This window comes from Erythrolamprus reginae, chromosome 6 (assembly GCF_031021105.1).
Source record: "Erythrolamprus reginae isolate rEryReg1 chromosome 6, rEryReg1.hap1, whole genome shotgun sequence".
Lineage (NCBI taxonomy): Eukaryota > Metazoa > Chordata > Lepidosauria > Squamata > Dipsadidae > Erythrolamprus > Erythrolamprus reginae.
Window position 1 is genome coordinate 96,895,283 of NC_091955.1, and position 12,945 is coordinate 96,908,227.

The 12,945-nt window shown below is 47.0% G+C and overlaps 1 protein-coding gene across 1 annotated transcript in view; it reads left to right on the forward strand.

Annotated features, from left to right (window-relative positions):
• Positions 1 to 6,422: 6,422 nt before the first annotated feature.
• The window catches only part of TNPO3 (transportin 3), a 45,023-nt gene continuing 38,500 nt past the window's right edge, over positions 6,423 to 12,945 (forward strand). The window contains exon 1 of the mRNA XM_070754506.1: positions 6,423 to 6,960. Within this exon, the coding sequence (XP_070610607.1) occupies positions 6,817 to 6,960 (144 nt within the window). The 5' untranslated portion in view covers positions 6,423 to 6,816. The remainder of the gene's footprint in view (positions 6,961 to 12,945) is intronic.

The window sequence follows — 12,945 nt, forward strand, 5'->3', positions numbered from 1 at the left end:
CTTAGAGTTAACAAACTACTTCCTTTACCCATACAAGTATTCTTGTCTTTTTCTTAGTCTTCTTAAGCAGTGTTTCTGAACCTTGGCAACTTGAAGATATTTGGACTTCAACTCCCAGAATTCCCCAGCCAGCTGATGCTGGCTGGGGAATTCTGGGAGTTGAAGTCCAAATATCTTCAAGTTGCCAAGGTTGGGAAACACTGTTCTAAAGCAGGCATCTATCAAAGGCTTATGGTCTTCCTCCACTTCCTCCAAGTCAGACCCTACGCATATCTGCCACCTCTGGTGGTCCTTCGGGTTCATCCTGGTCTATCTCTCCCTTACTCTCACTCTCTGCATCAGCTGGCAAGTCCATTGGCCCAGTGTACCAAGATGGACCTGACTCATCCTCTTCATAATCTATCATTACCAGGGTTGGTCGAGGACCACTCACAACAATATTTATGGAAATGAATCAAGGAAATAACCAACCCAAAACTGTGTGTGTGTGTGTTTCTGACAGAGAGAACAATTAACCAGTGGAACAGCTCGCCACCAGAAGTTGTGGCTGCTCCAAAATTGGAGGTTTTTAAAGAAGGGATTGGACAGCCATTTGTCTGACATGATACAGGGTCTTCTGCTCAATCAGGGAGGTGGACTATAGGACCTCCAAGGTCCCTTTCCCCTCTGTTACTCTGTTATATACTCTATAAGAATATATTATTTATGTAGTATTGTTATTTATCTATTACATTTTATTATCACCCATCTCACTCACAGAGGGACACCGGATGACAGGCAAATAGAATATTGAAAACTCAAAACAAACAAAAAGTTACAATTCGAAACAGAGGCAAGGATGGTTAAAATTCAAAGCTTCCCTTGACCGTATTTGTTCTCAAAAGTCCCTTCCTTCAATCTCTTCCTCTTTCTTCCCCCTTTCAATGAGTTTTATTTTTTTTTAGTCATAATAATAATAATAATAATAATAATAATAATAATAATTTATTAGATTTGTATGCCGCCCCTCTCCGAAGACTCGGGGCGGCTCACAACAATAGATCCTTGGCTTTCTAAGTTTCATACATCCATTCGGTAATCTTAAGAATACATTTTTTAAATATTTACAATTAATGATCATCCCTTTTTTTTTGATACATCCCTCATGTTTCTTCTCAGCTTAATATCTAACTTTTAAGCTCTCCCTCTCTTATTTTATTTCTATTTTAATCTTCTTTCCCCCCCCTCTTTTTCCTCTTTTTCTCTTTTCTTTCCAACAATCAAAGATGCAGTCTTTTTCCCCACTTCGTAAATTTCTAAGATACACACATACATTTCTGTCTTTGAAATATTTTGCTCCAGTTCTCCATATCATTCTTCCTCTTTAATACAAACTAATTTTAGCTTAAGAACCTCTTCCTCTTCCTCTTTAATCGTGATTGTTGCTTGTTTATTTTCCAGTTAAGTTTTGTTTTTATGTACAGTATTTATATTTTGGGGTACCCTTCTCTCTCCTCCATAGCTTGTTCTTCCCTTCTGGGCCTGTTCAGGGCCTCAGATGTTTGTGTTTTTACCCCTGTCCTATCCAAGAATCCTAATTTCTCCCACGGCACACAACGAAATCTGTGTTTCTTCATTTTGCAAAATTGCAGCCAATTCATGACCTTCAATGCTGGAAGAATCCCAATCCCTTAAGCAAACAGAGGCCTGAGAATTTGCTTCTGGCACAAGGAGGCAGAAATGGACACTTCTAATAATATTTAATTCATCTTTTCTTTTTAATCTACTCTCCAGAAAGACCTTGACTTTGTGTCTGAATGGTCAAACATCTGGCAACTCCAAATCTCAACCAGGAAATAGCCTAGCTCTGTTAAAAAGTGCTATTGCTAACATGTTGTAAGCCGCCCTGAGTCTAAGGAGAAGGGCGGCATAAAAATCAAATAAATAAATAAATAAATAAATAAATAAATAAATAAATAAATAAATAAATAAATAAATAAATGCTCTGTCCTGCACATTGACAAAAACATAGAAACATAGAAGTCTGACGGCAGAAAAAGACCTCCTGGTCCATCTTGTCTGCCCTTATATTATTTCCTGTATTTTATCTTAGGATGGATATATGTTTATCCCAGACATGTTTAAATTCAATTACTGGGGATTTATCTACCACGTCTGCTGGAAGTTTTTTCCAAGGATATTTTCTCATGTTGCTTTTGATCTTTCCCCCAACTAACTTCAGATTGTGTCCCCTTGTTCTTGTGTTCACTTTCCTATTAAAAACACCCCTCCTGGACCTTATTTAACCCTTTAATATATTTAAATGTTTCGATCATGTCCCCCCTTTTCCTTCTGTCCTCCAGACTATACAGATTGAGTTCATTAAGTCTTTCCTGATACATTTTATGCTTAAGACCTTCCACCATTCTTGTAGCCCGTCTTTGGACACGTTCAATTTTGTCAATATCTTTTTGTAGGTGAGGTCTCCAGAACTGAACACAGCATTCCAAATGGGGTCTCACCAGCATTCTATATAGCGGGATCATAATCTCCCTCTTCCTGCTTGTTATACCTCTAGCTATGCAGCCAAGCATCCTACTTGCTTTTCCTACCGCCTGACTGCACTGTTCACCCATTTTGAGACTGTCAGAAATCACTACCCTTAAATCCTTCTCTTCTGAAAAAAGAATCAGAAGACGAAATACAAGCTGAATGAAGAAGACCTTATAGACAACCCTCACTCCGTAAAAGACCTTGGAATACTCATATCAAATGACCTAAGTGCCAAAGCCCCCTGCAACAACATTGCCAAAAAGGCTTCAAGAGTTGTTAACCTAATCCTACGTAGCTTCTGCTCCACTAATCTTACACTATTAACCAGAGCATACAAAACTTTTGCCAGACCAATCCTTGAATACAGCTCATCTATCTGGAACCCACATCGCATTTCAGACATAAACACTCTAGAAAGCGTCCAGAGATACTTTACCAGAAGAGCCCTCCACTCCTCCAGGTGCAACAGAATCCCCTACGCAACTAGACTTACAATCCTAGGTTTAGAAAGCTTAGAACTACATCGCCTTAAATACAACCTAAGCATAGCCCATAAAATCACCTGCTACAACGTCCTTCCTGTCAACGACTATTTCCGCTTCAACCACAAAAACACACGAACACACAACAGATACAAACCGCTCCAAACTCGACTGCAGGAAATATGACTTTAGTAATTGAGTAGTTCATGCATGGAACTCATTACGAGACTCTGTGTAGTATCATCACCTAACCCCCAAAACTTTACTCTTAGACTATCCCCTGCTGACCTCTCCTGATTCCTAAGATGTCAGTAAGGGGCGTGCATAAGTGCAACAGTGTGCCTTCCATGCCCTGCTGTTACAGTGGCTCTTAGGTCATTTGAGATGAGTATTCCAAGGTCTTTTATGGAGTGAGAGTTGTCTACAATAAAGAATTCTGTCCTGTTCTGTTCTGGACTATTTTTCACACTTATGACAATTGCAACACCCCCACAGCCATCTGATCAAAATTGGGATGCTTGTCAACCAACTCACATTTTTGACCATCAGAGTGTCCCAGGGTCACGTGATCTCCTTTTTGTCGACCTTCTGACAAGCAAAAATCCATGGGGATCCATGGATTAGGAATTGAATAGCTGCAGGGATCCAATGAGGAGGGCCATAAATCATAAAGCAAAGCAAGGCATAAAGAAAGTCATAAAGTTCATGTAGCTCTGTAGACTTGAAGAGGCGTGAAGGAACAATGGAAACGTAAAAGATCAAACCTCAGAATTCAGAGTTTTTCAAGGGTAGACTTAACCAAACAAAAAGAACTCCATGAAGCTTCGATAGATAGTTTGCAAGATCCGAGGGTTATCCAGAAAGTAAGACTACAAGGTCTGTAGCTCTCGCCGGGAATGTTCGCGGGGGAAGTTGGTGTTACTGAAAGCAGAACCTAAAAGAATTTAAGTTTTGTCTCTGTAAACTAAATTGGGATGGAATTCAATCTGATAAGAAATGCTGAGATTTTGTTTTGGTTAGAATGTGAGAACACGAGAGGCGAATCAATAGTTACAAGTAGGACTGCAGCTGAACAATTTTTGAGTGCTATCTCCTTTTGAAGATAACTCCATATTTCTTTAAACTCAGCAGGAATTTATATAATCTATAACACTAAAGAAAGGAATGTTTTGCAGTTTGTAACCTACCTCCTCAAAATAGTTGACAAATGAATGGGAGGGTATTTTTGTAATTAGGATATATTAAACAGGATCTCGCATTGCTAACACTTTGCCAAAGCTGGGCATCCTTGGCAGTGTTTCTCAATTATTTTCTGTTATCCCCCCGCTCTCTAAGAAGAAGTAAACATTTTGCACCCCCTCAACTCTCTGATTTGGGCCACAATGGAATTTGAACGTTAATATTTATTATTTTAATTCTTAAAAGGGTTATAAAGCCTTTCCTGGCATCGGGCCAGAATATCTCCGATACCGCCTTCTGCCGCACGAATCCCAGCAACCGGTTAGGTCCCACTAAACAATCTGGAGGCACCCAGGGGAAGAGCCTTCTTTGTGGCGGCCCCAACCCTCTGGAACCAGCTCCCCCCGGAGATTAGAATTGCCCCCACCCTCCTTGTCTTTCGTAAACTCTTTAAAACCCACCTCTGCCGCCAGGCATGGGGGAATTGAGACATCTTCCTCCCGCCTATACAGTTTATGCATGGTATGTTTGTGTGTATGTTTTGCTTTTTAATAAGGGTTTTTTAGTGACTTTTACTTATTAGATTTGTTATACATTGTTTTATTATTGTTGTGAGCCGCCCCGAGTCTACGGAGAGGGGTGGCATACAAATCTAATAATAAATAATAAATAATAAATAATGAATAATGAATAATAAATAATAAATAAATAATATCTGGAAACTCAGGTTATAAGGCCCAGAGCTCTCGCGGGGAATGTTCGTGGGGGAAGTTGGTGTGACTATCGTGTAGCGGGAAGCCAGTGGAAGAGACCGAGTAGTGCCAGGGGTCAGTAGATTATCGACTAGCCTTGTAGGGAAGATTGGAGAGGAGCGTCCTCATTCCGTTTCCCTCCAAGGGCGAAGTGCGCGCTGTCATGCGCTCCCTGAATGCGAAGGGCATGAACGCTGCTGTGGTGGGTGCCTAAGATTTGTGCGCGATGGGTGGCCAAAATTTTTCCTCTCCGATTGCCGAGTTTTGAATGTTGTAGCCGAAGGAGAATAGGCACGGTGTCACTGCCTTGATTGACCTTTGCTCTCTGGAGTCTAGTGATAAAGCCCAAGTTTCATCTCCTGTCACTATACAATTGAGAAAAGCCTCGTCTTCAATCTCGAAACGGTTAAGATATAATCAGGCAGCACCGACTCTGTCAATTTTGTGCGCTTCCCTAAGCATCTTGGGCCCCCATCTTATACACCAAATGCAGCCATTTTTGGCCTTCTGAAGTCGTCCCATTTTTACAAAAATGGGGGACGCAGAGGGTTTGGGAGGCACGCAGAAAGCTCCCGGGGATTGGCGGAAGGCAAAAACACCCCAAGTTTTGCAAAAATGGCCTGCTTTTGCACTAAAATGGGGGTGTTTTTGCTTTCTTCCAGCCCCCAGGAGCTCTCTGCGTGCCTCCCAAACCCTCTTTGCACCCAGTTTTTGCAAAAACGGGACGGCTTCAGAAGGCCCAAAATGGCTGTCTTTGGTGTATAGGATCGCCCTATTTTAAGAGGAAAATGGTGTGTCTTATACTCTGAAAAATACGGGTATGTTGCAAATGGAGCTCCAAGAAGGAGCACCCATGGTGGCTGTGCATTCTGGGCTCCGTAGTTCCAGTGTAACAAGAGGTTGGAGAAGCATTTATTTATTTATTTATTTATTTATTTATTTATTTTATTTTGTCCAATACACAATGAGGGTTTTAGTGGGTATATATCTATATACAGTACACATAGTAAAATACATGATGAAGGTTATGGAGGAGATACTCAAGCACAAATTTAGCACTCAAGCACAAATTTATGCCGTGTTTGTTATATTTATGATATATTTGTTACATATTCCTATGCAGGAAATGCTGATCAACCAGGAACCTAAAGAATCACACAAAAAAATCCATCAAAATGTGGCAAAAAAAGAAAGAAAAACAGCTCTCCCTGTTGAACTTCGGCCTGCCATGAATTCACCAAAGGTAGGCCCGTGAAGAGGCATGGCCTCCTCTCTCCTTTCCGGGGAATTCTGGGAGTCGAAGTCCCCGCCGCTTCTGGCTGACCTGTGTGAGGTGGGAGGGGGAAAAAAAAAACCACGCTCGCACCACCTAAGGTGACCCGGCCACGCGCGCGCGCATGCGCGGAGGGACGCTCAGCCGTCCGCCCTTCCCGCCCTCTCCCAGCCGCTGAGCTCACTTCCGGCGAGCGCGCGTGCAGCCGCCCGGACGCTTTTGTGAGCGGGACATCCTCCGCCGCTCCATACCGGAAGTCCCACCTCGGCGCGCCGTCCCCTTTCGGGCCTGGAAGCCCTGGAAAAAAAACAAGCCGCCGCGAGGCCGGAGGCCGCCTTCGGAACCCCAGGCGTCTCCTTGCCCCCTCCCCGGGCGCCTCGTCTGGACTCGGATGCCTTGAGTCGGCCAGGCCGGAACTCGGGCGCGCGGGGCGTGGTTTCCGGAGGGAGCACCTTCCGGGTGACCCCGGCGCGCTTCCGCCTCCTCCCGCAGCGGCGGCTCGCTTCCTTCCCGGTAACGGACTTTGGCGGAGGCGCCGCCCGCGATGGCCACGGAGGCTTCTTGAGGGCCTGGAGACGACGGCGGCAGCGGCGGCGGGATGGATCCTGTCGGGCCCGGCGGGGGCGCCGGCGGGAAGCCGAGCCTGCAGACGGTCTATCAGGCCGTGCAGGCGCTCTACCACGACCCGGACCCCAGCGGCAAGGAGCGCGCCAGCCTCTGGCTCGGGGAGCTCCAGCGCTCGGTGAGGGGGGGAGGCCGAGGGGGGGAGGGAGGGGGCTGCGTGGCCTGAGTGCCCTCCGTCCAGGGGGGAGGGGAGGAGGGGGAGGGTCTCTTGGGGGGGGGGCAGTGCTCCCCGTGGGGATCGAGTGGGGGGGGCAGGGAGGGGGCTTCTCCCCCCTCGAGGATCGGGGTGGGGGAGGGAGGGGGGTCGCCTGTTGCAAAGGGACTCCACTCCCCCCCGCCATTGAATTGGGAGAGGGGGAGGAGGGTCTCCCCTGGTTCAATGAGGAGGGGGCCTGGAATCCTTGTGCAATAAGCGAGGACTTCCCTCCCCACCCTGATCTCCCCCCCACCTTTCAGAAAGGGCCTGCTTTTGGGGTGGGGGTGGGTTCACCCTTGTTGCAACGGGACCCCAGGACCCCTCCTTGTTGAATTGGGGGAATGGGAGGAGGGTCCCCCTTGGTTTAATGAGGAGGGGGCCTGGAGTTCCTTTGCAACAAGCGAGCCCTTCCCTTCCCCACTCCGATCCCCCCTCTCCTTTCATAGAGAAGCCCCCTCCTCCTCCTTTTGGGGGTGGGCACTTCTCTCCTAGAGGATCGCCTGTTGCAAAGTGACCCCAGGCACCCTTCTCATTGAATTTGGGGAGGGGGAGGAGGGTCTCCCATGGTTCGATGTTGCAACGGGACCCCAGGCGTCCTCCTCCTCTTGCACTCATTTGGTTAAATGAGGAGGGCGCCTGGAGTTCCTTTGCAACAATTTGAGCCCCTCCCCCCACCCCATCTCCCCTCCTTTTAGAGGGAAGCCCCCTCCTCCTTTTGGGATGCAGGCTGCTCCCCTAGTGGATCGCCTATTGTAACAGGACCCCTAGGCCTCCTGTTCCACCCCCTCCTCATTTAACCAGGAGAGGGGAGACTCTCATCCTTAGCATTTAGCATTTAGACTTATACAGTATACAGAATGCACATAATTTTAATTAATTGCATTTCTTAGTGCTTACTAGCAATAGCAATAGCATTTAGACTTACAATACACCGCTACCTGGTGCTTGTACAGCCCCCTCTGAGCCATTTAGAGTCAGCCTCTTGTCCCCAACAATCTGGCTCCTCCTTTGAACCCCCTCGGAAGGATGGAAGGCTGAATCAATCTTGAGCTGGTGGTGAGATTTGAACCGCTGAACTACAGCTAACGGTTAGCCGAAGTAGCCTGCAGTGCTGCACTCTAATCACTCCACCACCCCTCCTTAAATGGGGTCCTTTTACAACAGGTGACCCCCATTGTGCCCATCCAGCGTCCCCGATCCTCAAGGGGTGAAGCCCCCAGCCCAAAAGGAGGCCCCCCTCTGAAAGTGGGGGGTGGAAAATGGGGTGGGGAATGGAAGGGGGGGTATTGCTCATTACAAAGGGTCCCTGGGCCTCCTCTTCCACCCCCTCCTCATTTAACCAGGGGAGGGGAGACCCTCCTTAAATGAAGAAAGGAAGGAGGAGGAGGCCTGGGTCCTTCTTTGCAACAGGTGACACCCCCTCCCCCCATTCTCTATCCTGCCCCCCTTCCACTTTCAGAAGGGCCTTCTTTGTGGGTAAGGGCTTCTCCCCTCCAGGATTTGAGTGGGTGGGACAGGGACTTCTGTATTTAAATAGGGGAGATTTATTTAACAACATACATGACTAGTTCAATGCAGATGAGGAGGAGGCCTGGGTCCTTTTGTAATAGGTGACCCCAAAAGAAGGAAACCCCCTCCTCTGATGAGGGACGTTGATGGTCTCCTCTTGCAAAGGCTTCCTCCCCCGTCTCCCCTCCCCTCAAATATTACAGGGATAAAGTGGTCTGAAGTCCCTTTGGAAATAAGCGATCCCCTCTGTTCTTATCCCGCTGCCCCCCAAAATGAGGCCCCCTCTAAGAGCCCCTCCACCCAGCTCACCCCACAGATTAACTAAAGGACCAGGCCGCCTGGCCTTTTCCCCCTCCCCCCTGAAGTTTTTTCGTGGGTGCTCAAGGCAGGCCCTGTGGAATAAGAGGGTGTCTCTCCCTCTCTCTCTCTCTCGCCTTTGCAATGTGTGAAAATATGATTTGACTGAAAGAGTAGTAAATGCTTGGAACAAACTTTCAGCAGACGTGGTTGGTAAATCCACAGTCACTGAATGTAAACCTGCCTGGGATAAACATAGATCCATCCTAAGATAAAATACGGGAAACAGGATAAGGGGAGACGAGATGGACCATGATGGACCTTTATCTGCCGTCAATCTTCTAGGTTTCTATGTTTGCACCCCAAATCGACGTTCAGCGCCGTTAGGCACCTTCCTCTCCCCCCCCTTTCTCCAAGCCCTTTGCAAAGGCACAGAAAGAGAAAGCCCCATCCAGATGCAAGCTGAGAAAAACCTTGCCCTGGGCTGATGGTGCAGCTCTGCAAAAGTGGTTTTTGGAGGCGGGGAGGGAAAGAAAGAAAAAAATCCATCTTCGATAAACTTTGTCTGTAACTGCGCAACGCACAGACTGATTTTGGAAAGCGAAAAAGCTTTATTGCCTTGAGGGAAATTAGGAAGGATGCCCTTCCCGGTCGTTTTCCTTCTGTCTGGTTGCAACTTTTATAACTTTTTTTTAAGTGCAGCTCCTGGTTTGTGTTGCGACACGGAGGGGAGAGGAGATTGCAACTTCAAGCCTGCCAGGAATGAATCTTTTTTCCCCAGTGGATTCCTCGTAAAGCCAGACGCTTCTCCCTTTGGCTTTTGTGCTGTTCTGTCCTTTTTGAGCAGGCTGGCCTTATCGGGATTTGGGGGGATTACCTCCTCCTGCTCCACCAGAGCTCTTGAAACTCTATTTGTTTTTCCTCCTGACGGAGATAGTGAAAGTATTTCCTAATTGTTGCCTCTTCGTGTGCTTCCCGGGAAGGTGTGGCCCTGCACATCTTAGCTGCAAGTGTTGATTTTGAGGTGCTTGGAAGGTTTGGACCTAGTTGGAGCATCAGCATCAGAAGAGTATTGTATTGGCAGTTCTGTGTTAGCAAAAACTTCACAAGAGGATTTAGGGGTCGTGATTTCTGACAGTCTCCAAATGGGTGAACAGTGCGGTCAGGCGGTAGGGAAAGCGAGTAGAATGCTTGGCTGCATAGCTACAGGTAGAACAAGCAGGGAGAGGGAGATTGTGATCCCACTGTATAGAGCGCTGCTGAGACCACATTTGGAATACTGTGCTCAGTTCTGGAGATCTCACCTACAAAAAGATATGGATAAAATTGAAGGGGTCCAAAGACGGGCTGCAAAAATGGTGGAAGGTCTTAAGCATAAAACTTAGCATGAAAGACTTCATGAACTCCATCTGCATTGTCTGGAGAATGGAAGGGAAAGGGGGGACATGATCGAAACATTTAAATATGTTAAAGGGTTCAATAAGGTTCAGGAGGGAAGTGTTTTTAATAGGAAAGTGAACATACGAACAAGGGGCCACAATCTGAGGTGAGTTGGGGGAAGGAGCAGAAGCAACGTGAGAAAATATTTTACTGAAAGAGTAGTAGATGCTTGGAACAAACGTCCAACAGACATGGTTGGTAAATCCACAATCATTGAATTTAAACATGCCTGGGATAGACACATATTCATCCTAAAATAAAATACAGGAAATAGTATAAGGGCAGATTAGATGGACCATGAGGTCTTTTTATGCCATCAATCTTCTAGGTTTCTATGTTTCTATCAAACTGGGAAGGAATTGTTTCAATAGAATATTTGTAACTAAGGGTTGAAATGTGGGGTGCCTGGTGCTTGGTAGTTTTCTTGCAGACGTTTCTTGACCCAGCTAGGGAACGCCATCAGTGCCAGAAGGAGGATGACTTGTTGAATGGAGGAGGAGGGCTGTAGGATCCTTGGAGCTCTCTGAACTTGGTGGTTTTCTTGCAGACGTTTCTTGACCCAGCTAGGGAACGTCACCAGTACTAGAATGAAGTAGGTTTGGGTGGAGAAAGAAGCAGAGGATTGTGGGGTCTTTGGGGGTCTCGGAGCTTGGTGAGACGTTTCATGGCCCAACTAGGAAACCTCATCAGTGTTAGGAGGGGTTGGAATTTTCAGATTGGAGGAGGAGGAGGAGGGATGTGGCATCCTGGGTGCTGAATAACTAAACAACATCAGAATTGTAGCTTGAATGGCTAAGATGCAATTGTATCTCCTGCTTCTAAGCCAGCACCCTGGTGATCTTCTACACGGTAACTCTTAACAGGAAAAGGGATAAAGTCACTTTGTATATAAATATTTGCAGGTTCCTGTCTCTTCTTGAGAATGCCCAGCCTTTTGCCCTATTTCTATTTTATTAGTGTAGATTTTCAGAAATCCTATAGAATTCGCAACTTAAATGTTGGGCGCCATTGTGGTTGTAAGTTGAGGACTCCCCGTATTAAGAGAATGAGACAGAGCAATCAACTGATGGAGCAGAAGTTGCCGTCGGACATTGTGGGAGCTTCATGCCCATGTCTCCTCAACACTCCGCGGCCTGCACTGGCTGCCGATCAGTTTCCGGTCACAATTCAAAGTGTTGGTAATGACCTATAAAGCCGTACATGGCATCGGACCAGATTATCTCTGAGACCCCCTTCTGCCGCACGAATCCCAGCGGCCGATTAGGTCCCTCAGAGTCGGCCTTCTCCAGGTCCCGTCGACAAAACAATGCCATCTGGCGGGAGCCAGGGAAGAGCCTCCTCTGGAATCAACTCCTCCCACGCTCCTTGCCTTTCGCAAGCTGTTGAAAACCCACCTATGTCGCCAGGCATGGGGGTGATTGATATACCCCCTAGCTATCACGGTTTATGTATGGTTTGATTGGGTTGTGTGACTATTTTAATGATAAGGGTTTTTAATTGTTTTTAAGTATTGGATTTGTACACTGGCTATTATTGTTGTGAGCCGCTCTGAGCGTCCAGAGCAGGGCAGTATACAATTCTAATATATTATATTATTATTATTATACTAGCTGACCTACAAGGCCCCTTCCAACTGTTATTATTCTGGCGGCAGAGGTGGGTTTTAAGTAGCTTACGAAAGACAAGGAGGGTGGGGGCAATTCTAATCTCTGGGGGGAGCTGATTCCAGAGGGCTGGGGCCGCCACGGAGAAGGCTCTTCCCCTGGGTCCCGCCAAGCGGCATTGTTTAGTTGATGGGACCCGGAGAAGACCCACTCTGTGAAGCCTAACTGGTCGCTGGAATTCGTGCAGCAGACTTCTATCTGCCCAAAATGGTGTTCGGTCTCCTGCTTGGGTGAGGAGTTGGACTAGATGACCTACATGGTCCCTTCCAACTCTGTTATTATCCTGTTATTCAGAGATTGTGGGAGCTCCATCACTGGGAGCTTTCAAGGAGAGCCTGGAATTCCATCTGTCCAAAATGATGTAGTAGTGTCTCCTGCTTGGGCGAGGGGTTGGACTAGATGACCTACAAGGTCCCTTCCAACTCTCTTCACCTGAATACTGTTGCACCGGAGAATCCTTCCTAAGGGGCATTTTGTGCTTTGACGTCGCAAGACGAGAGCAGGACCCGTGAGCCTCAGAATTAAATGCCGCTGGTGCTTTTGGGGTGGATGAGGGAATAAGGATGAGAATGACTCTTGAAAGGCGCCTAACCCCCAGGGCTGGGCGTGGGCGCCTGGCAGAGCAGCCTTTCCCTGGCAGGGAAAATCGCCCTGATTTACGTCTGCCGTCCTGCCAAGATCTCATTTTTGGAGGAGCGGAGCAGTTCTAGTTGGGTGGCACAGCTGCCAAAATTTAGCAAAGTAGGATTCCGTATAGAGCAGAGGGCTACAGACTTTGCCATCTGAAGACTTGTGGACTTCAACTCCCAGAATTCCTCAGCCAGCCATGATCCTCACATATTATTTACCTCAGAGGCCTTCCAACCTGGGCACTTCAAGACTTGCGGACTTCAACTCCCAGAATTCCTCAGCCGGCCATGATCCTCGCATATTATTTACCTCAGAGGCCTTCCAACCTGGGCACTTCAAGACTTGCGGACTTCAACTCCCAGAATTC